We start from the raw sequence: 27473 nt of genomic DNA, 5'->3' as shown, positions 1-27473 counted from the left end.
CTTAATGGTCTCCTCATCAATAGCAGTACATAGAATGCAAGAATAATCAATATCAATAGTGAAGTGTTTCCGCTTCAGTATATTTCGTCTATTAAACCTATTAGAAATAAGTAGCCACACAAATACTTCCAACTCAATTTTGGCACTTGGAAGAAAGACGTCATGTAAATAACCATGTTAGAACTCATAGAGGTGATAAGAACCAATCCTCTCTAGAGGAAAATATCTTCCCTTTACAACTATCGAGACACTTTTCATTGTTTCCTCCAGGTGTTTCCTTGGTAATCTACCATAACTAGGAAATATCTGTTAATGGCACAAATTACCATTCAATTTACCTTTGACATTTTATATTTATCAGTGTCTCTTATAATGGAATGTATATGTAAATGGACATGTAAAGGAGACTGTAAGAGGTGTAGGAATGCTTCAATGTTCATGACCGAGCACGATGAGAATGTCATGGAAATGGAGAGATAAAATACAAGTTATAAGGATATAAGGTGAATGGGTACAAAAGGAAATAAAGTGACATACCAGTGATGAGTTATGGTTGGATCTATAGGTGACAAGTTTACAAGGTTAATATATTTTTAGTTTGCAAGTTGGATCTATATACGTTGTCACATTGGCTAAATAATTTGAACAACAGAACGTATGCGCTTTTACGTTGCATTCAATACTAAAGAAACAACTCTTCCATGTTTTACAGATTTCAAATGGGTATGCCTAGACTGTGGGGAGGTAAGTGCAATGGTTTATATGTTTCTGGGGGATTATGCCAAGAATGATAGTAGGTAAATGAATTTATAGGGCCATACAAACTGAATTCTAAATTAAAGGTGAGTAGAAAAATCAAGGATGGACATGAGGGCTAGATTTCTTCGACATAAGATTAAAAACAATATGAATATCCATTTGCAAGTAGGATTTGCAAAATTATAAAGATGCTGGTGAGTGGGTAAGGTGAGTTAGACCAGTAGATGTATGAATATCCATTTGTGATGAGGCCATAAGGTGGATACATGTTGTTAGCCAGCTCAAATGACATTCATGGCCAGCTCCGTGCAACTCGTCTAGTTTGATTTAGTTTGGCATAGCTAAGATGCAAGAAAGGCAGCCTTAATAAGTTGAGACATTCTATCTCGCTGGTGCTCTTTGAGCCAACTCATTTTTTATTGTAATAGTTGAAATGTTGTTATGGATCTCTTCCATGGTCCATTTCTGCCATTTTTATTTCTCGCTAAAACTGTTATTTTGGGATCGCTTCCATGGTATGTCTGTTTGATAGTTGTTATTCAGTTGGTCATAACTTGTAAGTTGCACTTGCTCTTTGGTCAATGTGTTTTTGTGAGGCATACTATTTTCTGGTAAGAAAGTTTTTATTGGCCCTTGACGTTCACTCTGATTTTGAAGGAACTACATGCACACAACATGTACTAAGACATAATATTCTGTGAAATGAAAACATGTAACGTTATTTGACGCAAAAAGAAGAACAATAGGAAGCAATCTAAGATAGATTTGAAGACAACACCTTCCATGTTTGGAAAAGGCCTTCTTAATCGCCCTCTCCATCTTAGTACATGCCATCGTAAAGAGCTCCATGTGCTCCAAACACTGTAGTACATGCCAAGTACGGAGCCAATGTGTAGACAAATAAATGACTGTGGCAGTGAAGAAAATATCTTCTATTTGTCAAAACCACATCATTCTTGTATAACCATAACGCCCAAACCAAGGTCGCCGAAGCTACTAAGATAGAAGATCTCGTATTTTTATGTATACCGCACAACCAATTACCAAACAAGTTTGGGATGCTCCGCGTAGAATACAAATTATGCGCGGCATGTATTATAGGCCATACACCATGTGTACTTATAGTCAAAGAATATGTGCTTACTTGTCTCATCATGAAACTACATTGTGTGCCCCCACCAGGTTTTCTGTGCAAGATTTTCCCTTGTTAAGATGAACCTTCTACGTAAATGCCATAAGGAAAATATATCTTAAGCTTCTAGATCACCTTATTGTTAATAGGTGCATCTGTACACACAAGTGCATGGTACAATGAATTCATGGAGAAATTCCCATCTTCATGTAAGGTCCATCAAAATTTGTATGTCCCATGTTATAAATTAACAACATATAGCTACTCCAGTAGATCCTATTCTAGGCTACTAAGTTCTAATCATGTCATGTCAGAAGCCACAAATGGCGTTCTAATCATGCATGTCAGAACCAAAAATGGGTGCAAGTACCCACCACCTCTGCTATTATGACATGTTTATGACGCAGTATATGAAAAATCCATAAGTAGTAGGAACTAAGGTGATGCATTTCCCAACCATGACCTATGACAAAACCTAACATGTGATTTGTTATTTCTAACCGAAGGTTCCAAACTAGAAAAGGTGTTGCCTCCTCGTCATCGAACCAACCCATAAGTGGTACCCCGTATTTACCATGGACTTGCCTTAGATCCCATTTATTTATTACATAGTATATCATGCCTTAACTCACCTCATTAGGAAGCTTGAAGAAACCATTCATTGAGAATGACGATATTTCGCCAATATTTACTGGATGTCTACGCCACCTTGATTTTTGGGGCAACATGACAGATGTTGGCCACTCCCGAGGTGGTTGGCATGTCTACAGAGACTCAACATTGTTGTAATAAACATTTCAAAAAAGTAGATTACCATGAAAGATCACTTTAGCTTGGTACCAAAGTAATTTGTGAGGCATTCGGAGACCACTGTATTTGAATGACAATAAATGCTTAGGTGCTCAATTGTCTCTTCATTAGTTGTAGACTGAGGGTGCAAGAATAATTGATACCAACATTAAATTGTATCTGCTTCAACATATTTGTTATATTAAAACTATCAAAAATAAGTAGCCACACAAATAATTTCAACTTAATTTTGGCACTGGGAAGAGAGGTATCATGTAAATAACCATATTAGAACCCATAGAGGTGTTAATAACCACTCATCTCTAGAGGACAAATGTGTCCCTTTCCAACTATAGAGACACCTTCATGTTCTTCCCTCAATGTGTTTCCTTCCCTAGTAATATAGCATAAGTAGGCACAATTCTATTATATGGCACAAATTACCATTGCATGTTGACCTTTGAGATTTTACAGATGCTCGTGGTAACCATCTTCAGGACCCCGATGATATAGCTGCTGAATTTGTTAACTATTTCAGAAATATATTTTTCCTCGGATCGCTCTAACAACAACAGGGAACTGCCAAGTACAACCTTGCCTCATGAATCACAAGATTTCACATACTCAATACCAAGCAAGCGGGAAATTTGGGAGACGCTTAAATCAATGGAAAAGAATGCGTCACCGGGGCCTGATGGCTTCAACGTAGCTTTCTACTTGGCGGCCTGGAACTGGATATGAGATGATATCACTGCTTTGATCAATAATTTCTACCTTACAAGTATACTTCCGGTCCATCTCAATGATACGCATATAGCCCTCATTCCAAAAAAATGGCTTGCCATGTTCCTTTTGATTACAGGCCAATCAGTTTGTGTAATGTGATTTACAAACTTATTGTTAAATCTCTTGCAAATTATTTAAAAATCCACTTGCCTGACTATGTGCATCCCTCGCAACAAGCTTTCATTGAGGGTAGGCACATTTCAAATAACATCATTGTTGCTCAAGAGATAGCTCATTCATTTTATCTATCTTCTTGGGATAGCCAAGATTTTATGGTCAAAATAGATTTGGCAAAAGCTTTTGACAGGTTAGAATGGCACTTCATCATCTCTGCTTTCCATCATAAAGGGTTGCATGGTCATTTTATAAATCTTATCCACTCTTGCATCTCTCCGATTTTTTCTGTTATCGTAAATGGACAATCTTTTGCGCACTTTAAAAGTAGTCGAGGTATAAGACAGGGGTGTCCCCTTTCCCCTTTGCCTTTTGTGCTTGCGGTTAATGAACTATCGTTGGCTTTTCAGGATGCACTGCAATCCAATCACCTAGTAGGTATCTCACTTGGACCTGAATGCCCTCCTATTCACTCCTTAATGTTTGCGGATGATTTACTGGTTTGTGGAAAAGCTAATGTGCAGGAGGCATTGAATATTTCCAATATTTTACATCAATTTTGTCAGCTTTCGGGTTAGGTCCCCAATTGGAACAAATCTGCCATTCTTTTTAGTAAAAATGTGTGTTTGCAGGTCAAACAAGATATCAAACAAATTTTCCAGATGCCAGATTTAGATGCCAGCACCATTCGTCTTGGCCATCCACTCATCCTACCCGCAAAGGACAGATCTGTAGCTTATAGCTTTGTGTATGAAATTTTTTAATCCAAACTTTCAGCCTACAAGGTGAATAGAATCTCCCATGCTGTAAGACTCACCCTTATTAAGTCTGTTTTTTCATCCATACCTGTGTATTATATATCTAATATTCTTTTCTCTAGGAAGTTCCTGGCAAAGCTCACAACGATTATAAGGAATTTCTGGTGGACAGGTGTAAGGGATGAACCTACTACAAAAAGCTTGTGTCTCAGGGCATGGGCGGACATTTGCATTGAGAAGAAAATTGGTGGCTTATGCATCAGGAACTTGCAGGCAATCAACCGAGGACTTATTCTTTCTGCGGCATGGAGGTTGGCAAAAGAACCACACAGCCAGATGGCTTTGATCCTCAAGGCTAAGTACCACCATGATACCTCCATTTGGAGAGCCAAAACAAACAAGCCAAAATCTGCTTTCTGGGCTGCAATTCTAAAGGTAAAACCTCTCTTAATTTCAACCTCTACTTGTCAGATTATACTCCCTCCGTCCGGAAATTCTTGTCAAAGAAATGGATGTACCTAGATGTATTTTAGTTTTAGATACATCCATTTTTATCCACTTTTTTGACAAGTATTTCGGGACGGAGGGAGTAGATGGTAATAGTTCGGTGTGGAGTTCTCCTTGGTTTTCGAGATGGGATGAAATTTATGATCATTTAATTATACAGGAGCACCCTTTTGTATATCCTCCTATTGTTAAAGATCTTTGGTTACCAAATCAAAAAGTTTGGAATACTGATCTGATTAAGTTTCTGTCCATTCCTAAGATAGCTAATAATATTCTTCAGACTCCTATAGTTGCAGCTGCTGGGCAAGATGCTTTGATTTGGAAACTAACACCTGCAGGAAATTTCTCCTCCAAAAGTGCATATAAGCACTGCTTCAACAACCTTCAGCTGCCGGCTAGACAACGACCGAAAGAGGTTCATCCACAAACCATTGCTCTTCTAAACCAAGTTTGGAAAGACAAACTTATGGCGCCACGGGTACGGATATTTGCTTGGAGGCTTCTTAGGAAAGCACTTCCTACAGGTAAGAGAGCAAGTAATCTCTGAACACATAAATGAAAATTGCTCTAGATGTGGAAATATAGAAGATGATATGCACATGCTTTTCCTTTGCCCTTTCTCTAAAGCAACCTGGTTTTGCTCGCCATGGTTTATTAAAACAGAAATCCTTGTTGTAACTAATCATTCAATTCCTGACATGATCCAAACTATGCTTAACTCAGGTCATCCACATATTAATCTTTCTAACTTATATACTTTTCTGTGGTGCATTTGGAAATCTCGAAATGATGCTCTCTTTGCTAGAAAAAATTGCAGACCCTCTCAGGTGTATGCAACAGCAAATGCAATCATACAAGGAACCAAATTAGAAGAGATCCCTAAAGACCATGGTGTGCAATGCTTACACACTAACTGGTGCACCACAATCCAGACTCTTTTACAGGCAACAAGATCTTCTGTGACGTTGCATGGAAAATACAACCAGCCAACACTTCTAATCAGGCAGGAATTGGAGTCTTCCTCCAGGTTCAAAATGATGATTGCATAAAGCAAATTCACATTGCTGCAGTGTCCCCTCATGCTTCTTCGCCTCTTCAAGCTGAGACTTTTGGTCTTATGCTTGCAACCAGGCTGGCTGACATACTCAATGTTCAGGATCCTCACTTCTTCACAGATTGCTCAGTATTAGCTTCGGCAGCAAAATCGACGGACATTCTCTCTGCTCCAGGTCCTTGGGACAACATGCCACTATTTGCTCAGATACAAAATAGTCCTTCTTTCCAGCATAGCAAAGTTGCTCACATCAACGTCAAGGCTCATCATCTTGCATGCCTAGCTTTGAAAGTCCAAAATAGGCATGTAATGTTTTGTTGCTTATGTTTTGATGCAGGTCGTTGTTCAGTCAGGGAAACCCTTTATGTATGCAGCGTGTCTCCTTTCACGCTTGTCTCCGTAAAATGCTTCTAAGTTAATAAGATCTGTTTGTTCAAATAAAATAGGCACTCCCTTCTATTCATTTTATGGTAACTGTTAAGATTAATTAATATAGTAAATAAGGGATTAATCCCTGCTTGTATTAACCGTTGACGGTTATTTCTCCAACCGTTGCGTCGGTTCTGTCTGAACCGACACCCCTTTGTAAAGGCTTGTTCCAGTGCTATATATAGCACTTCATCTAATGCAAAGAGATAGTTCGATCATTTGTTCTGTCGATCTCGAACACGTTATCACGCACTTTGCTCTGCCAAGAGCGAGAAGGCCAACCAACTCGCTGGCCGTGGCGCCCGCCCTCGCCAAGACCACCCTGGCTCCAGCGCCGGCCGTGCCCGCGCCGCGCGGGCCTCGCGCCCAGCCGCCCGGCTGCCTCCCAGCCGTCCGCGCCGCACCGCTGGAGACGCCATCCGGGGCGCTCAGCACGCCTCTGGACGCGGCCTTGACGCCGGAGCCGCATGTGCGCCTGCATACTGGGCTCCGCCCCCACCCGCTCCTCCACCGGCGGAATGGCTTGCGCCGCTGTCGCCGACGCCCGCTCTCGCCGTCCCATCCGTGCTCGGCCGTGCGCTGTGCCGCACCCCAGGCTACGGCCTCCGCGCCGGCTGCCCCGGCCGCACCCCACGCCCGGCTGCCCGGCCTTCGCTCCGCGCCCCGCGCGCCGTCGCGGCATGGCCACGCCGGCCGTGCCACGGCCTCCGCGCCGTCGGCCGCGCCCCTCGCCCGGCCTTCGCCATCGATCGCCTCTCGGGCCGCCGATCTGGGGCGTGGGCTCCGGCGCGCCTCGGCCTCATCACCGCCCCGCCGCACGTAGCGGCACTTCGGCCGCCTCTTCGGGCGCGTCGTGGCCGCCATCGACCGCCGCCCTGGCCGACTGCGCCGGTGATTGCCTGAGACGCAAGGGATGCAGCGGCGCTGGGTAGGAGATGGGGATCGGGGTGGTTCGGGCTTCAGGGTCTCCTACCCTTACCCGTAAGGCCGTAACCGCTCCTCCTCCCTTATGCGGTGCGGCAGCGGGTGGGCCGGCCAAAGGCCGTGGAGGCCCAGGCCCAGGCGCCTGGGGCGACCTCCGGCTGCCCCTTTTCCCCTCTGCTCGGCTATGGGCCGGATGGCCATGGGCTGTTCGTTTTTTTTTTCTGTTTCAATTAAGAATAGTTCTAGCAGTGATTTCATTCCTGTTTTAGACCTATTAAATCCAGTACATATATTTCAGTACTGTTTTCTGTTGAGTACTGAGATGTATTCCAGATCTTAAGTTGATGGAATACATTTCCATGTTTATTACGTGTTGAAATTAAATTACATCCAATTGCAATAGAGATTTTTTTTAATCTCTTGCAAAGATAAATTCAGTACCTCTGAAGTACTATTTCTTCGTTGAGTACGAGGTATTCCAGAGTATTTCTATGATGTATTTATTTCCATCTTTCTTACATGTTGAGATTAATTACGTCCAATATTTGCAATTGAGATTTTTTATCTCTTGCAAAGATAAATTCAGTACCTCTAGAGTACTGATTTGCGATTGAGAATTTTTTCCTCTCGCAAAAACAATCTCATTGCGATTGAGATTAATTTTCTCTCATAAAATATTAATTCACACTACTGAATTATTTTGTAACTTGATACAAGATCATCTCATTTAATTTGAGGTCTATACAATTCAAGTTTTTCATTTGAGCATCAAGTTTGCAACATCATTACTATTCATTATAATAGTGGTGTATTTCTGTTGAGTACAATGTATTCCGGAATGTATGTATCTCCATGTTCGCTACATGTCGAGAATAATACATCTATTTGTAATTGAGATTTTTAATCTCTTGCAAATACATATGCAAAATTCAAGGTGTAATCCTTAGCAATTTGAGATTCACACTAATGATTTCAAGCCACCTTCTTGAAATCTATTAATTTTGCAACATTAAGATGTATCTATATTACGCAATCTGCAATATAAATAAATTACCGGTTTTTCACCGGAGATGATATGTTCTATGTGTTTACCACATTGCCATTCTTCATGAACATGTCACAGCGGTCGAGATTGATTTCTCCCGCACAACAAACTTGTAATTTTTTGACAATAACATCTTCCGCATTATATTAGGAAAACACAAGGTAATGAGTTGGATCTACTGCCCACGTGTAGACTATCTCTATAACTGTGAGATCTGTATGATCTTCAATGTGTTTATGTTCCCACAATTGAGGTTGAGCATTTTCAAGTTATACACTTGAGTTAAAATTTTGCATTCTTATTACAAAACCATGATGGTTTTTAGTTTACTTCTTGTAAATTAATTATCTCTGGCTTGTCCCTATAAGTAATCGATGGCTAACAATTTGAGGCACTTGCCCTAAATGGCCACAACTTACTTAAGCGGGTCATGGACATCAAGATCAGTCTTGCATCCCCTGGGATAGCGCGTGCAATTCAAGCCCCGCCACCGGGATGCAGAGGACCTCAAGGGTAATGGTTTGAAACTCACTTCAAACCTTCAACCTGACACCATCATGAAAGTCAGTTGTTTGCATGATGTTCTTCTAGAACCGAGCAATAAAATGACTATCCAGCTGTCACGGGACCCTATGAGCACGGAGAACATGAAGGTTGGATATGCATCAACTGACATGTTTGGAGACTACATTTAGTCCCTCAATCTCCTTAGTGGTCTGTTAATTTATGTCCATTTCTGATGTTCTAATACGAACATGATTATTGTTGTCATCACATATTGTGTATCACAATATATATTGTATCAGCACTTTGGTACAACACATTTGTATGTATTCTATATATCTGAGTGATTTTCATATTGAGAATCTTCAAATCTATATATAGATTCCTACGGGGGTCAATCTGATGAAAGATCATATGTGCCTTGTGGACATATGCACCACGAACTCCATACTCAGGGAAGTGAACTATTTCCACTCTCGTTGAGAGAAAGGGGATATTTTAAAATCGCTAGACGTGATGAAGTATTTGTTGGCTCAACCCGAGTCATATTTACTATCCCTGTGGGTACTCGAGTAACGTCGGGATGCTTTATTGCTTCTCAGGTTCAATTCGTACCCTACTAAACTATGGAGGTATCCGTCAAAATAGTTTCCATAGCGAAACTTATGATGACAACAAAGAGAAATAAGTTCTCTTTACTATATGCAACGGATATGGCAAGCACATTCTCTGTGTATCATCTGGATTGTACTACACATACGACACAACCCGTAGCACATGTTGCGTACGAGATAGTTTTTCAGAGTGTCTTGTACATGACAAACTTGGCATACTCGCCTTGGTCATCGAGACATTGGGTTGAAACCGAAACTATCAGCAATTTCATTGGTTTATGATTATTATGATGCTAAATTCTAACAATATTTGGATTTTGTGTGCACTACATATGACACAGGGAAGCTAATTCTAAGGATTGTGCACCTTAAAGTTTACGCTGAACCACTCAGACTCCTTGAATGCATCAAGTCGAGGTAAGTGGTTTTTCCCAACCATTGACTAGACTATTCAGGTATCCATGGTTTTTCCAAAGACACATCTACATGATGGTCTCAAGTGTGCTTTATTCACACGAAACCATTGACTCATTATCCTGACATCGATTTCAAGCAAATCGAATGGATAGCATTTGCAGAATTCTCCTTGAGTGCCTTTTTCTATGGCCCTCGGATTGAAGTTTAGCAATTTGTCCTAATGTCTAGACTCAAAATGGTTTGGTAGAATCCCATCCAAAGAATTGAGCTCATTGCATGATCTTTACTTTGAAATTGCAACTTACCAACTTTACGTTGGAGTCATAGAGTTTTACACGCTCATGACCAAACTGCATAATTTTATTCCCCTCTATCTTTGATACGTGGAAATCTACCAAGTATTTCCTATCTGCGGTAATTCGGTTACACACCGATATCATCACCCCGACATACATCATTGGCCCCTCAACATATAGTTGGGATCTATGTGAGGAATAACTGTATTACCGTCAATACCTCAAGCCCCTCACATGGGGAGTTATTCAAGGCCAGTATGTTGATTCAATGAGGAATATTTCCAGGCATTAGGGGGAGAATTCAAGTACCATAAAGAAAGCCAGGAAATTAGTGGAATGTTCAACACATTTCTGCCTCATATCCATGTAATCAAAGAGCTGAACCATGTGTTCAGAAGATTTGCAACATATTGCAAATAACCTGCCAGATTCATTTACTGACTATAAAGGTGTCACACAATCCTGCAATCCTGCAAAGTATGCCTGAAAGAGTGGAGGTACCAACAAAATCCGCTCCACTCCCCGTTCAAAGCAGCAGGGGGAGATGTATGGCAGAAGTACATCAGGATTCAGCTTCTCGCAAGCAAGGATATCAAGGCCTGTGAATCAGTAAATGCAAGTCAACTTCACGTTGGCAGACACCTAATGGGTAGTATACACCCAGTGGACGAGAAACCTCCACCAACCCATGTCATAGTGCACACAATGACCGGGATATTGGAATACCCGACTTAGCCGCATTGGGAAATCACGAGCAGTCACCTTGGGTAACGATATTTCCATCAACTCTATATTGATATATAGATTTTGGAGAAACATATAACCGGAAGTCTACAATTGTCGACATACATTTCTCAACTAGATTGCAAAACCTTTCACATGATTTAGGTCCAAAGACCATGGCCATGGCAAAGTGTGAACAACACTCGGACTGAACTCAAGCAAAGGGTATAATCTAGGTAGAAATGATCTTGCTCAATAATGGGAAGGTATTCATAAGCAATACCTACACCAGTTTTCTTCTGGAAACAGAATTGAGAACAACGAGGTGGTCAAACAAAGAGCAAGTATTGTAGCACAAGGGTCCACGCAGATACCCAACTATTCTCCAGAGGTGGAATCTCATTCCGATAACTTATATCATTGTCAGTTCAAAATCATCTATCTCTGCAGTTGATAGATGTAGTAATCACATATCCATGTGGATCACTAGATTCAGACATATATGATTGATTTCCGATGAAATCTCAATTCTGAATCGAAATACAAAATGATATATAAATTGTGTAAAATCGGTAAGCCACCTTACGGCTTATTGTTGTCGGTACATATGGTACAACCGACGTAGTGAGATCCTTATACACAAGGATTACTCCTACAATGATGATTATCCATGTGTTGTGTGTCTGCAATGACAACACATATAATCATCTAAGTGACGGACTTTAAAATGAAGGATTTGGGTAAACCAAAATAGCGCTTGTTACTACAACTTGAGCACCTTCATTCATACATTATGGTATACTATGTTGTCTATATCCAAAATATATTGGAGAAATTCATTGTGGAGAAATCTTATCTATCCATAACTCTCATGGTAGTTCATTCTCTAGACGTAGAGAAAGATCTATTAGACCAAGAGATGATGGTATGAGATATTGGGACTCAACATTCCATAATGCCATTGGATCCACCAAACACAATTGGTTGGTACTCAAGAATATCTTTTGATATCTCCAAGGCATCAAACACTTGTCCTGGTTTTTCAGTTTCACAGAAATGTGAACACCGATAGCATTGGATACATCAATCAGATCCCCACTATGTCAAATCATAGACAAGCTTAGTGTTCCTACTAGGTGTGGTAGCCCTCTCATGAAGAGTCTTTGAAACAGACCTCATGGCTACATCCACCAACCATTATCTCAACGATAATGTTTCTTGTGTTGCCAGGATGCAAACAAGTTACATAATAAGCAATATCACTATATTGCATATCTTGCAAGTCAAATCATGCAACTGATTTGTTCACCAAGTCTCTACCAACTTTTATATTCCAGGAATGTGTAAATGGAATTGGTATATGACGACTTCGGAATATGCAAGAATCAGGGGGAGTATCTTCCTAAATTGTTCCTGTTCAATGCATCATATTATACTCCTTTTCCCTTCATGAGTTTGCTATACAGGTTCTCATAAAGGTTTTTAATGAGGTAATACCAACATGAGATCATATGTCATACTTTCTGTTTTCCCCACCGGGGTTTTTGGGAAAGTATATACGACATATTTATTGTCCTCTGAACTCTATGGGTTTTCTCGTATTGAGTTAAAAGAGACAATAACCATTATATGTTGCATTATTTTCTCCTTATTTTCCCATTGGGTTTGAAGGAGTTTTGGCAACATATCAAACTCTATACTCCTCATATTTTTCCCACAGGATTTTTGGAGGAGTCTCTTTCAAGATGATGATGCTAGCTAGACAAGCATGAATTAGGGAGAGTGTTAAGATTAATTAATATAGTAATTAAGGGATTAATCCCTGCTTGTATTAACCGTTGACGGTTACTTCTCCAACCGTTGCGTCGGTTCTGTCTGAACCGACACCCCCTTTGTAAACGCTTGTTCCAGTGCTATATATAGCACTTCATCTAATGCAAAGAGATAGTTCGATCATTTGTTCTGTCGATCTCGAACAGTAACCATAGCCATGGCTTGGTCCGACGGAGGGAGAGGAAAAGAGATATAGAGGTAGTAGTGAGAGGCCATGGCAGGGTCCGTGCTGGCCAGCGGGCGGTAGCCAGGTGACACGCTCTACGCCGGCCCGTGTGTGGCCGAGGCTAGCTTGAGGCCGCGCTTGGCATGGGGTATTTTTATACACCTGTATTTATTTTACAAGTGTATAATACTGACCACACTTAATTTTGAGCTGGAAAGAAAAACAACCGACTGAGGTCTGTATATTTTACAGGGGTATTATGCCGTGAAGCACCAACCCAATCAGGGCCTGAGGGGCGGCTCGACTTTATAGAAACGGGATAGAGCACGTCGGCCAGTGCACTGGAGGTATTTCTCAACGATCAAAGATCAAAGACGCCGGGTGTAGCAGCACTTGTTCGACTCGGTGGAGGAATGGTGGGCAAGCACCTGCGCCGATGGCACGCCGAACCGCCAAGCCAAGGCCTCCCTCACCATGCTCGTCTCATGCACAATTTGAAACGAGCGTAATGCAAGAGTGTTCAAACATAAGAGTGCTCCACCGCCAATCTTTCTCTCCTCCATCTCTACCAAGGGCCAACCTTTGGGTCATCACCGGTGCAAAGAAGTTACGGTCTTTTATTTCACGCGAGTAATCCACATGCCGTGTTTTTAGGTGTCCTGTAACAAACTCTTTTCTATCTTAATTAATGGATGAGGCAAAGCTTTTGCCTCTGTTTCAAAAAAAAGTGCACCGGAGGTGGAGGAACATGCAGGGGAAGGCAATGCATATGGCACTACCAGCCAGCAGCCATTGATCTCACCAAGTCTGACTGTCAGGTGGTTCTTGATGAGTATAATCGCAGTCAGTAGCCATGCTAAGCTAGAAAGTGTAAAATGTTTATTGCTTAATTGTTTGGCAATGTACCTATTGTATAGAAAAGACGAGAAACATGTTTTAAAGCAACCAACCATTTTTACAGTATTTTTAAAAACAACTAACCAACAATTATATTCACTAGATCTCCTATCAGTCATCTGCAAAAAAAAAGACTTTCAACGCCGTCATATAATCAATGGATCAGCAAAATGCAGAATCATTTGCAAAAAGAAAGGAAAAAGAAAAAAGAATCACGTAACAGTAATTAACTGCTTGCATGTGAAATAAAGACCTGAAGCAATCCAAGCATTTGGCTACACCAATCACCATCAAGACAGAATCACGCAGCGCAATTAGTTTTTTTTTTTTTTTTTGAGATGCACATTACAATTGTTTTCAACACAGGGCCAGTTCTTTTGGGCTGCTTCTGAAGACCTCTGGACCTGGAGAATCTAAACCGCAAAAGAACTTGATTTGGCATGGAAAATTTATTGAGAATATTGGACAATTCTAGATTAATCCAATAATCCTAAAAAAACTGATTCTCTCAGTTCTGTCCATCCCCTCAAAAGAAAACGTTTCACTTAATTTAGGGGAATATCACTATTTGCACAGCAATTTGCAGGCAAATTCCCACTGGTCGCCCTCGACACCCGCCTCAGAAGAAAATGCTTCAGGCCAGTGTTGTCTCTCGTCTGCGCCTCGATCACCAACAGCTTCCTTTCCATCTATGCCTTGTAGAGTTTTTTTTTGTTTAAAAAAAAAACAGATTTTTATGCATCTGCATGATAGAATTAACACAAGGGCCATGCTAAAAAAGAAAGGGATTTTTCATGAATGACTTTTCTCTCTTTGCGAAGAAACTTTGATGCATCTGCTATGGGGTTGCAACTTTCCTGTTAGGTACTAGTACACCCTCACCCCAAACAGAAAGAGAGGAACTTCAGTCTATGCAGATACTATGCTTCCAATGGAAATGCCGCCCAAACCTATAAGTATGTAAATCATCACCCTTGGATGAATGCAGAGAAATGGGAAATTTTTCAGGAATGCTGATCCTTCCACTCCGTCTTGGAGGCACTCAAAGAAGATCTAAATATGCTCACGCACAGAATTAGGGACACGCAGGTTGCTTGCTTCCAAGATTGGTATGCTTTGAGCTTCAGATTCTTTACATACATGTTCCCAAGAGCTGGTATTGCTCAGCAGATTTTTGCATGTACACATAGGTAGTTTTTTCTTCTTTTTTTGTGCTATATTTTTTATATTAATGAAAATTACCATAGAACGATTGTTCTACGGTTCGGGACTTCATAAAAAAGAAGAGCAGAGTGTGCTGTTACTGGTGGTGTGTGTATTCAACACCTGTAGTAAATAGTGAAGGACGGACGAGATTCAAGATCTAAATACTTGGCTCAGACAGTGTCTACAAGTGCAATAATATTGACACAGGCTGTATATAAAAAACATGAACGTCAACATGAACTTCTGATGTTTACCTATGAGGCAATGGCACCATAGGGGTGATCCAGAAGTCTAGTGTTATCTTACTCTGTAGCTTATAAGAAGTAGCTCTTTCAGTCGCTCAAATACCAGAAACTGTTTTATTAGGAGACGAAACGAAATGCACTAGCGTAATAAGTAAAGATCTTATAATCTCACGTCACAGAGCCAGATGGTATTGATTGTGTGATTGTTTGAGGAATTAGCTAACCACAAGATGAGCTGATCCATCATTGGATGACCCAATCCCTGGTATGGGCTTATGCTTTTACTAAGGATAAGATGGTGATGCTGGGCAACCCATTCCATTCCTCAAAGTGAGTCACGTCCAGAGCTGGAACTGGATGGTCGCTCGGCTCACTGACCAATTCTTCAAACCAAACAACCCATATACTTATCCATCACCATAATGCTTATGCGAAATAAAATATAGTAAAATAAATCAAATGGGTGTTGTAGAAAACAAAACCAACTTTGCCAAGACATCTCATTAACTGTCTTGGGATTATTCCCCCCATTGTATGAAAGCGAAACGAAAACGAAGCCAAAATAACAGGGAGGGTGGGGGTGACATTACGTGGAGTAGGATGATTGCATATTTCCAGTACTGGGAAATATTGGCTAGCTCCTTTTTATTTTTTATGGAGGAGAACATCTTGACCAGTAAGCAGCAACGTCAAGAGACAAGAGAGTAGTGCAAGGTGTGTCCAGCATGCATTGCCCCCCTCTCCACCCAAAGCTGGCAAGAGATTTTTCAACCCAAAAGCTTCTGCAGACATGGCTAACAATTACTGTGTTAGCTTCCTGTTGTTCTTCACTGCACTGATTTCTCTACTACCCAAATCTTACCCAGAGTCCACAAATCAGTATAGTGATGAACACCAAATCCTTCTGGGACTCAAGAGATACTGGGGGAGCTCAACTGTGCTTGGCAGATGGAACTCCATTTCCTCTGACCACTGCAGATGGGGAGGACTTACATGCACAAAAGGTGAGGTCACTGCCATCTCCCTTCCACAGCAAACCCTTATGAAACCAATCCCACCGTCCCTTTGCCTCCTCAAGAATCTTGCCTACTTGGACCTCTCCTACAACAACTTCTCCACTTCATTCCCTACAATACTCTACAATTGCTCCAATCTGAAGTACCTGGACCTTTCCAACAACGCCTTTGGTGGGAAACTCGCAGCTGACATAAACAGTTTATCAGCAAAGCTAGAGCATCTCAACTTATCAAGCAATCGCATCATGGGCGAAATCCCACCATCCATTGGATGGTTTCCAAAGCTCAAGTCACTGATCCTTGACACCAATCAGTTTGATGGAAGCTATCCAGTACAGGACATAAGCAATCTAGCCAACCTCGAGATGCTGACTCTGGCGGACAATCCATTTCTGCCAGCTCCATTCCCAGTTGAGTTTGGCAAGTTGACACGCCTCACATACTTGTGGCTGTCGGGTATGAACATGACAGGTGAGATACCTGAGAGCATATCAAGCCTCACAGAGCTCAGCCTCTTGGCCGTGACAAATAATATGCTGCAAGGCACAATTCCAACATGGGTATGGCAGCATAAGAAGCTTCAGTACTTGTACATGTTTAACAACGGTTTGACAGGCGAGATTTCATCCAGTGTCACAGCCGTAAACTTGGTGGAGCTTGATGTGTCCTCAAACAATCTAACAGGGTCAATACCAGATGACTTTGGTAAGCTCATCAACCTTACCCTGTTGTTTCTCTACACGAATCAACTTCATGGGTCAATACCGCCAAGCATTGGGTTGCTGCCGAATCTCAGAGACATCCGGCTATTTGAGAACATGTTAACTGGTTCTCTTCCACCAGAGCTCGGAAGGCACTCACCGCTAGTCAATCTTGAAGTCTGTGAAAATAACCTTTCTGGCGAGCTGCCAGCTGATCTTTGCTTCAACAGGAAATTAAATGACATTGTTGTGTTCAATAATAACTTTTCTGGAAAGCTTCCAGAATCGCTAGACGGCTGCTATCTGTTGAACAATTTAATGTTGTACAACAATCATTTTACTGGAGAATTCACCAAGAGCATCTGGTCAGTGGTGACAAATCAGCTAACGACAGTTATGATCCAAAACAACAATTTCTCTGGGACCTTTCCTACCCAGCTGCCATGGAACTTTTCACGTCTTGAGATGAGCAACAACAGATTCTCTGGTCCCATTCCAACTTTAGCAGGCCAAATGAAAGTATTCAGGGCAGTAAATAACTTGCTTTCTGGCCAAATTCCCTGGGATTTGACGGGCATTTCACAGGTAGAAGAGCTTGACCTTTCTGGAAATCAAATTAATGGATCGATACCCATGGCAATTGGAGTGCTAAAGCTCAAAGCACTTAATCTAAGTGGAAATCAGATATCTGGTACTATACCTGCAGCATTTGGGTTTATGTCAGAGCTAACCATCCTTGACCTCTCCTCGAATGCGCTATCTGGCGAGATCCCAAAAGATATCAATAAGTTGAATTTGAACTTTTTAAACCTCTCCATGAATCACCTCACAGGGGAAATTCCAACATCATTGCAAAACAAAGCATATGAGCAAAGCTTCCTCTTAAATCCAGGCCTCTGTGTCTCATCGAATAATTCTATTCCAAATTTCCCATTCTGCAGGGCAAGAGCAAAAACCAACAATGATATCTCCAGGAGGCTTATAGCCCTCTTTTTCGTTCTTGCCAGTATAATGCTTGTGGGTTCGGCTGTTGCTGGTTTCTTGCTATTACAGAGGCAAAAGAATAGTCAAGATTCTCTATCATGGAAACTGACCCGGTTCCATGCACTGCATTTCACAGAGAACGATGTTCTTTCCGGGCTATGTGAGCAGAACTGGATTGGAAGTGGCAGGTCTGGCAAGGTGTATCGAATTTGTGTTGTGGATGGAGAAGGTGGTAGTAGAATGGTGGCTGTTAAAAGGATATGGAACGCGCAGAACCTTGATAACAAGCTCGAGAAGGACTTCCTTGCAGAGGTCCAGATATTGGGCGAGATCCGGCACACAAACATTGTCAAGTTGCTCTGCTGCATCTCAAGCTCAGAGGCAAAGCTTCTTGTTTACGAGTACATGGAAAACAGTAGCTTAGACAAGTGGCTGCATCAGAGAGATAGAGTTGGTTCACTAGTGCCTTTGGATTGGCCCACCAGATTGCAAATTGCCATTGACTCAGCAAGAGGTCTCTGCTATATGCACCATGATAGTTCACCTGCCATAGTGCACTGTGATGTCAAGTCTGCTAATATCCTTCTAGACCCCAAGTTCAGAGCAAAGCTAGCCGACTTTGGGCTTGCTCGGGTTCTTCTCAAAACCGGAGATCCAGCATCAATTTCTGCCGTAGGCGGTACCTTTGGCTACATGGCACCAGGTAAGAAATAGATATGTGAACTCAAACTAGTATATATTTAGGATGTACCATGTGCTAATCAGAGACTAGCTTTTTTGCAGAGTACGGATACCGGCTTAAGGTGAATGAGAAGGTCGACGTCTACAGCTTCGGAGTGGTCCTGTTGGAGCTCACAACGGGGAGGGTGGCAAATGATGGAGGCTTGGAGTATTGCTTGGCAGAATGGGCATGGAGACAGTATCAAGAGTATGGCCTGTCAGTTGATCTTCTTGATGAAGACATTCAAGATCCAGCCAACACTGAAGATGCATTTGCAGTGTTTACGCTAGGTGTGATCTGTACAGGTGGGCAGCCTTCAGTACGGCCATCAATGAAGGATGTGTTGCACGCTCTTCTCCGTTTCGAACATAAATCAAGGAAAAGAAGCCTGCAGCATGCTGTCTCCGAAGAGACAACACTTCTAGAATCCTAGAATAACTGACGACTTAGAGGAATAAGGATATTCCAGTTGATGGAGTATAATCTAGCATGAGAATTTCCGCGTGCAAATGGTGTGGGTGGTTTTCTGTTTCATTCTCTTTCACATGCTAGTTTACGTTATCCTTTTTATGTCGACATGAAGCTTGTGGAGTGTACAAGTATTGCAGCCACAAACTCCTGAAAATAAAATTCCAGGCTAAATGCATGCGGTTATTTTCTAATATGCAGACCAAATATTTGCTGAAGAAGTAGATAAATGACTATGAAATTACTGACTTTTTGGCCAGGGTGTATGTGCAACATTTAGCTTTCTTAGAAGGCTAATTGAAGTGCGAGGGAAATTTGCATATTCTCATGAGGAGAAGTGACAATTTTATTGTACATAGGTTACTCCAATCTAGTTGCTGAGCCTGAAGGGGAGATGGGGTGGCGCTATGCTTTGATGTGCTAAAGGAACACTTTACAGTTACAGGGGTAATGTTTAGGCCATGAGGCTTGCTTACACAGAACTACTGGTAAAACACACACAAAATCCGAAATTCTAGCTGCCTCTTGAAAAAATATCTAAATTCATAAGGTAAATATAAATTGCAACTCTTTCCTCAAGAGATAAAAATAATTGGATCAAGAGCATGTATGGAAGAGTCTAGCATAGAGTACATGTGTGTGAATGTAGTACAGCTGATAATTATATTCTCCATTAGAATAGGCGCACTAAGTTTAATCATGAAAACTTTCAGATACTACACATGGCAGGACTTGATGTAACGAATGGTAAATCAAACAGCCAGCAACAGTCGGATTTGCCACATCCTGACCATTGGATCAATTTCATCCAATGATATATATACAAAGCTATTCATACACTATATAGTGGTATAAATGTTCACATGTATGAAAGAACTTCCCGTCAAAAAAATACATGCAAGAACTGATTGATACATCAAGGATACATACAAATTACAAATGGGATCAGCAGGCGTATTGAAGAACGGAACAAGATTCAAACTGCGCTGAGCAAATGAGTGACAACAAAATTAGTGATATGAAGTTATGAACTAGCCAATGACTACCAAACCTAATCTAGAGAACAAAAGGGAGCCTATTATGCAAGAGGACAGAACCAAATAGCCATGTTGTCACAGGAGTTTACAGGTCAATAGTTTCAGAACAGATTTTCTGAAAATTCATTACTGAAAATATATGAGTTCACTTTTCGCATTGCACAGATGACAATTGAACTCCATTACTAACTTATCTTTGAATATATAATGTTTAAGATGAAGAAACTCATACAACAAATATTAAACATACATGCATGGAGGCATGTTCTCTCGCTGCATTCTAGGCCCTTCCTTGAGAAGATTATGAGGCAGTAAATGGTGAAGAAAAAAGGAAAAAGTTCTTTCACAAAATCTGAACATACCAAATTCCATGATGTAACACTCCACCTGTTGGCTAGCTTGGAGCCTTGGAAAAAATCTTGGAAATATTAACACTTCCTAAAACATCCCTTACCGGCAGGGTCTCAGGATCCAGTGCCATCAATCCAGTTTTGAATCCAAGAATTTTGGGCACACTGTCCACACTTTCGATGCTTATGCTGCCACTTGCATTGCCATATTCTTACCTTCTATTAGAAGGTCTGAGGGGCCTGTCACTGCCATCAAACTCACTACTTCTATCCCAGCTTCTTCTTTCATTTCTTTGCGAACCTCTTGAGCCATGATCTTGCTGATTACCCCTCCCTCTGCGATCAAACTCACTACTATTATCCCAATTTCTTCCTGCATTTCTTTGTGAACCTCTTGAGCCATGATCTTGCTGATTACCCCTTCCTCTGCGATTCCTATCAAAGGGCGACCCACCATCATGCACATCAACACTCCTGAACTGTTCGTTGCCTCTTGTCCTACCAAAACGGTCCCCACTAGCGCTTCTACTATTTAAGTTAGAGCTTCTGGCAGGGAAGTTTCCTCTGAAATTTGTGGAGGACCTGTTCCTCCTATCATCTGATTGTAACTCATCATCCATGTCAGAGTCCATATCAGGAACTGTTTCACGGCCTCCCTGTTTACGCCTTTGTTTAGATCTAAAACCGTTGTCAACATCCTCATCAAAATCAGAAATAACCCCATCATTACTGTCTGAGCCAAAAGATGCGCTTCTGCGGTTGTTCGAACCGCTCCAACCTCTGGTTTTCTGCCAAGAATCAGCAATATGACTAGATCTTAGGGAGGGTTGATCATCAAATTCATCATCATCAGCTGAACCTGTTGCTTCATCCTTTGCCCCGTAATTGGAATTTCTACTGTGAGCAAATTCGTTCAAGTCTTCTGAATCAGAAGAAGCATTCTCAAGGTCAGAATAACTCACCCTCGGCACACCACCTGTCTGACCACCCTTTGACAAATCAAGCTCGTAACTGTCAATATCGTCCTCTTCGTCATCAAAATCATCAAAACCAACTCTAGATGAGTTCAAGTTGTCTCTTCCACTGAACTTTCTCTCTCTTCCCTCGCTCCTTGGTTCATCCATTCCAAAGAATTTCTCGGCCTCGGAACCCTTTGTATTATCTCTATATGAGTTGTCCACAGATGAGCTCTCCCTGACTTTGGATGAATCAGCAAACTCAAATGCTGCAACATCAGCACCATCCGATTCATTATCATCGAAGTCAAAGTTCCACGCATTAGAAACGTCAGGCTTGCGAGCTGGTCTTTCCAACCGTTTCCGTGGTGCAGATTGATATTCTTCCATTTGGCTGTTGGTGTATTCATCTGGAGGACGGTTATGTTCACAATGGAAACATGACATGTTCCGTCTGTAGTTCAAAAAATTGCACCTAGATATTGATAGAAAAATGTGTAAGGATGACAAATTATCACAATTATGTTCATGAATGGTTCAAATGTGCACTGTTTCCTTTATTGTTCCTTGTTTGTATAACTATTAACTAATTGCCTCTTGAGAAACAAATGACAGCACAGAGAAACGTATTCGACATAAATAATGAAGAAAGATAATCAGATACCAAGCTATTCTTATTCACAGGCGTGTTCTTAGACAGATAACAAACATGGATATGGATGTGATAAATATGAGGCATACTAGGAAACTGCTGAGTATAAGTTCAAAAAATAGACCAAATAAATCTGTGGTAAGTGAGCTAACCGAGGACACTCCCACTCTCCAGGTAGAAGTTGCCTTTTGGGACGCTTAGCATCACACTGCAAGCAAATTGTATTTTTCGCAAAGTTCATGAAGTCACACCTGCAACCACATACTTCAGAAAATAAGAATCGCTCCTGAAGTCAACATTCTATAAATTGCAGGTGAGACAGGTTAAAGTACTTTGGGCAGAGCCAGTCTCCTTTCTTCATCTCTACGTCATCACGTCCAACTCGTCTCTTTGGTGGTGGAGGCGGTTGCTTCACCTTAGGTGGCAACTTCCTGATTACAGGGGGTGGAAGATTGGGGTCAATAGGAACAGCACTCAGCTTGGCAATCTCGTGTATTAATTTCCGAACGACGGTCTTCACGGATTTCAGTTTGAGAAGCGGTTTGTTCTCCACAGTCCCCTTTATATGATCAAAACCATAGACCAATAAAATACGCATAACATCAAGAGTCCGAGCTTCATCTTCTTTACGTGTAAGGATATAGCCTCTTGAGCATGAATTTCGCAAATTACACGAACTGCACACCTGCAAATCAGGAGCAAAATAAAGAAATGAGAAGATTACACCTTGCCTGGTCTTTCTAGTGTATTTTCATCTTTCATGTTTATATAGCAGTCAGTAGGAGTCCATAAAAAAGAGGAACTGAATGCCGAGCCAAACTGTTGAGAGATGTTTTGGTGATTAGTATAAAGTTAGTACAAAGTTGAGTCATCTATTTTGGAGCGGAGGGAGTATTTGCATAACAGAGGTGACTGTTACATACCCACAACTAATCACCAAACTAAAGTTAGTACAAAGTTGAGTCATCTATTTTGGAGCGGAGGGAGTACATATTAACAAGAAAATTAAGTGGCATGTTTCTAATATGTAAACATAAGTGGAAAAAATCTAAATACATATACAATCGCGGCTATTTACTCCTATTGCTATAAAACGCAGACCTATCACGCCAGTGAATGTTGTGTTAATCTTTAATAAAATCAAGAAAGGCAAAAAACTATCATAACAATAGCAGCAACCATTTACATAAACATAGTCACAAATAAGGAGTTGGAAATAGATAGTAAGCCAGAACGCACATTGTGCTCAGGTAAGTAAATAATTTGCAAATCAATAAATTGATGTACCAAAGTGTCGTGACTACTGTGCATATGCCATTGTTCAAAGTGAGAAACTACACATATCCAATGTTCAAAAAGGCGCTAGGGGAGTGTTTTGCCGCCACCTAGGGAGAGCAACAGCTTGAAGCACATGCGTAAATGTAAAAAAAAGGAGGGAAACAGAAAGTTGGGCACTATGGGCTAACCCAGCACATTAAACAACTAGAAAGGCACCTATATGCTTATTAAAGCAGATCTGGGAAAGAACACCAGAAACTGTGGTTTCTATTCTATCTCTCTCCTTCCCTGTAGTAACAGTGATGGGCTTGGCAGAGCTCGATTCATTGCAGAAGAGGGTGATTTTCCTTCAGAGAAGCGTGAATACTCATCGGAGAGGGTGATTTTTTAAACCGGAGAAGGTTGATCCCTCACCAGAGAGACCACGACTTGTCATCCAATAGGTCAATTCCTTACCTGCGGCCTAAACCTTCCCTTAATACCAAGATGCAGCATTCCGATGCCTCAAAGAACCTATGCACGCCTAGGTGAGCACAAATATACCTTTTATAACCTTACAAATATCTACAGATCACTCTAATAGTGACTACACACAATCAAGAAAGGAAGTGATCCTCGCCCATTTTGTTTTTCTGTTTTTCATCCCCCATCTAGAACATAACGTAGTGAAACGAAAACATGTGGGCTGCGGAGAATAAACTTGAGTTTAGCTGCAACTTACATCACCCTCGTCAAGGTGGACCAGTTTCCTTATCAGCTTCGCAGAAAACACAACTTTTGGATCCATGCTGGGGCACCCATGGCCAACCAATACCTGAAGATCCTTCCTAGGCAACGGCCTGCATCATTAAGGAACTGTTAACATAATTTCTATTACATAAATATCTGTTGGAGTACAATATATACCTTTTGACACGAATACCAGTTTGTCTGCAGTGTTTTTTTTTTTACTTGAATCGTAATGACAAAATCTCTATGCATAGTATTCCCTGTTTTCGAATACATTATAATTGCCCTCTGTTATCATGTGCTTTAGGCTAGCAGTATATATCATAGTTTCTGATAGTGCTAGCAATTTTTTTGCATCCAGAAAGAAGTGTTGCAATGATCAGAAGTATACTAATGTGCACAGCGTCCATGAATTTCTGACTTCATGTATAATAGTTTTATCTGCATTTCACTGCTTTAACAAGAAATGTATTTAATGGAACAAAAATGTAATTTGAGTAGACAAAAGGTGAATCCTATGCGCGACAAAATAATTCCAGCAAGAATAATTCATAATTCTGAACTTACAGCAATGGAACTTTACAGATGTAAACCTTTGTGGTAGTATTCAGTTATTATTCCTTAATACCAAAACTAGATTATATAAACAGAAATATTGTATCAAATTATACCAAACACTAACAGTAGCAAGCATCCCTGATGTCTATCATCCTCTGAACCTGCCTAGGCATTTCGGCAGCAGGCCCTTCACAAGTCTAAGAGACATTCAACTCTCACATTCATGCCAAAGTGTTTTCGTCAAACAATCCATTGATAAGCCAATTAAGTGAGCGGGGAGCGTACTTGAGGATGTCGAACCGGTCGCGGCCGAAGTTCATGCAGGCGTTCTTGACAGTGGTCCAGTCTCTGGAGAAATCGAAGCCCGACTCCTCGGCGACCTCCGAGAGATCCATGGGCACCGCCGCGGCGAGACGGAACTCCTGGTCGGCGCCGCCCGACCCTCCCCCGAGGTCGAAGTACCTCTGCTGCGCGAGCCGCTCCATGAGCTCGATCCACTCGGGCCAGGGGTGGACCAGCTCCACCTCCCTCCGCAGCACATCCGCGACGCTCATGCTCTCCAGCCCCTCCGCCGCCACCTCCTGTCCGACCGTCGCCGCCGCCGCCGCCTCGACATGCCTCTCTGGCTGGCCGCCCGGCTCCGGCCTGGGCGGGGGCGGGGGAGGGGGCAAGGGCGCATCGGGCGGGGGCGGGGCCGGGCGGCGCCAGGACTGGATGCGGCGCAGGGCGGCGTCGCGGGCGGAGAGGTCGGAGGAGCGGTTGCGGTCGAGCGCGTCGAGCTGGTCGAAGACGAAGGAGAGGCGGGCGGAGAGGGAGGGGGGCTTCGAGGAGGAGGGGGCGGAGGGGCTCTCCGGTGAGGGGGGCGGGGGAGAGGAGGAGAAGGGGAGGCGGCGGTGGAGGAGGGATGGGTTGGGGATGGCGGAGCGGCGGCGGAGGAGCGTCAGGAAGCGGGAGGCCGCCATTTCCCGGGGTTTGGCGGCGGCTCTGTTTCTGTGTGTGGGAGGGGATGCCTAAACCCTCGCCGCCGTCTCGGAGCTCCTCGTGGGTTGTTTCGGAGGTTGGAGCCCTGATACAGATGTACAGCAAATTACAACAAAATAGTTTTTTTTCTTTTATAACAATTATTACAACTAAACTAGCGAAAAAGCCCGTGCGTTGCAACGGTACAAGGAATAACAAAATTACGACGTTCAGATCAAGCCATTCAGAACATGATAACTTTAATGAATACAAATAATGTACAGCCGACCTTGTTAATACAAATCAAATAGAACTTGTTGGTTGCACTTATGAATTAGACATGCTAGTATAATAGTACACATTTAGTTGTTGGATTACATGAGACGAGCTTACAGACTACAATTTGTTCTAAAACCTTAGTTTAAATTTAGCAATTGAAATTTCCATTATTCATCATATACATACAAATTGTGCCTGTGTTTTTGTTTGAAATTTTCATTTTAGACACAAGAGTATATACATTAACCATTAAATTAGAAATTGTTCTTTTGAAGTTAATATGGCTTGTGGCTGCTTCAACAGAATACAGAAACCGGCCTGCAGTTGAGTAGTGACTTTAGAGCCATTGATTTATAGGTTGAATCATTAGTTAGTAAGAAACTCTCTCTTTTTTAATTTGAGAAAATGTATGTAAACTTCTTCAGTTAGCAAGTTTTTTTAGCGCATCTTCAGTTAGCAAGTGCTATCAGCTAGCATCACAGCCATCTCTGCTTGCATCCGTCGAATATTCTACAATGTAGTGCAAAATAAATAACTTTTGATGAACACAGGGTAAATAATGAGTGAACAGACCTGCCAATGTAAATGCCTCAAATTCTTCCTTCACATTTTGCTTACATGTTTCATCTCGACCTACATTGCTTTGTACCTTGCTAAAATCCTATCCATCAAAATTTATCCAATGACAATACCAGTTGCTAAATGGCTAGAAAATCATATTGGTTAAGCCCTTAGCGGTGCCGGTGCAGCCGCTCTGTGTACCGAGAATGTGGTGGTGCTTGAGTCTGTCGACGGTGTCAATGTTCAAAGTCGAACATTGGGTCGCACACTGCCTTTGATTTAGAACACAACAAAGATAAGTAGGCCAGCCATGAAGTCTGCTAAGGTGGCTATGAGCGCGGCGATCGGGGTTGCCTATCATGCAACAATGAGCTATGGACCACCACGATCTCGCTGCCTCCAGCGGAGAGGGAGTGCCGGTAGCCGCTTGTAGTGGATGGATGATCTCGTGGCAGGGGTTCACTCTGAAAGCATTGGCTGGATTAGTAGCGTGCCACACCGGTCGCCTGAAGGAAGGAACGTACATGCAAATTTTGCTACTACCAGGCATGCACGCAACACAAGCCACTGCAGCGTTGCTCCCTGAACAGCAAGCCCAGCACGCAACGCCTTGCGCCTCCAACGAGCAACGGGACGCATCCTTTCCAACGTGATATCACTAGTAGAAAACAGGGCTTTGGTCCAGGCCAGATAAGTGCATTGGTGCCGGTGGTGTTACGAACCGGGACTAATGGGTGCATCAGTCCCAGTTCGTGAGGCCAGGACGCCAGTCGGGCCTCGGCAGGCACCAGTCCCGGTTCGTCTAACCCCTTTAGTCCCGGTTCCAGACACGAACCGGGACTAAAGGTCCTCGCTCCTGGCGCAGCCCCTTTAGTCCAAGTGTTGGTGGCTGGAACCGGGACTAAAGGTCAGTCTTCTGTCCCGGTTCTAGCCACAAACCGGGACTAGAGAGATGCCTATATATATGCTCGCCCCTGCCCGCTCACTCCTCTGTTTTTTGGCCGGCCGACCTGTGGGAGGTGTGT

At 42.2% G+C, this 27473-nt stretch overlaps 2 protein-coding genes across 2 annotated transcripts; one reads left to right on the top strand and one right to left on the bottom strand.

The window, feature by feature from the left end:
• The first annotated feature begins 15756 nt into the window (after nt 1–15756).
• LOC123139136 (receptor-like protein kinase 5) lies at nt 15757–19154 on the top strand. The gene is made up of 2 exons (XM_044558935.1): nt 15757–18602; nt 18683–19154. The coding sequence occupies exons 1-2, from the start codon at nt 15989–15991 to the stop codon at nt 19051–19053; spliced, it is 2985 nt and encodes a 994-aa protein (XP_044414870.1). The 5' UTR covers nt 15757–15988; the 3' UTR covers nt 19054–19154.
• A 1135-nt stretch (nt 19155–20289) lies between these two features.
• LOC123139135 (uncharacterized) lies at nt 20290–25641 on the bottom strand. Its single transcript, XM_044558934.1, has 5 exons — nt 24934–25641; nt 24083–24200; nt 22416–22768; nt 22236–22334; nt 20290–21906 (listed from the first exon to the last, which is right to left on the bottom strand). Exons 1-5 carry the CDS (start codon nt 25608–25610, stop codon nt 20688–20690), a joined length of 2466 nt encoding a protein of 821 aa, XP_044414869.1. The 5' UTR covers nt 25611–25641; the 3' UTR covers nt 20290–20687.
• Between the last annotated feature and the right edge of the window lie 1832 nt (nt 25642–27473).

This window comes from Triticum aestivum, chromosome 6B (assembly GCF_018294505.1).
Source record: "Triticum aestivum cultivar Chinese Spring chromosome 6B, IWGSC CS RefSeq v2.1, whole genome shotgun sequence".
Lineage (NCBI taxonomy): Eukaryota > Viridiplantae > Streptophyta > Magnoliopsida > Poales > Poaceae > Triticum > Triticum aestivum.
The sequence above is the reverse complement of the archived record's forward strand: the minus strand, read 5'-3'. Positions and strand labels throughout refer to the sequence as shown.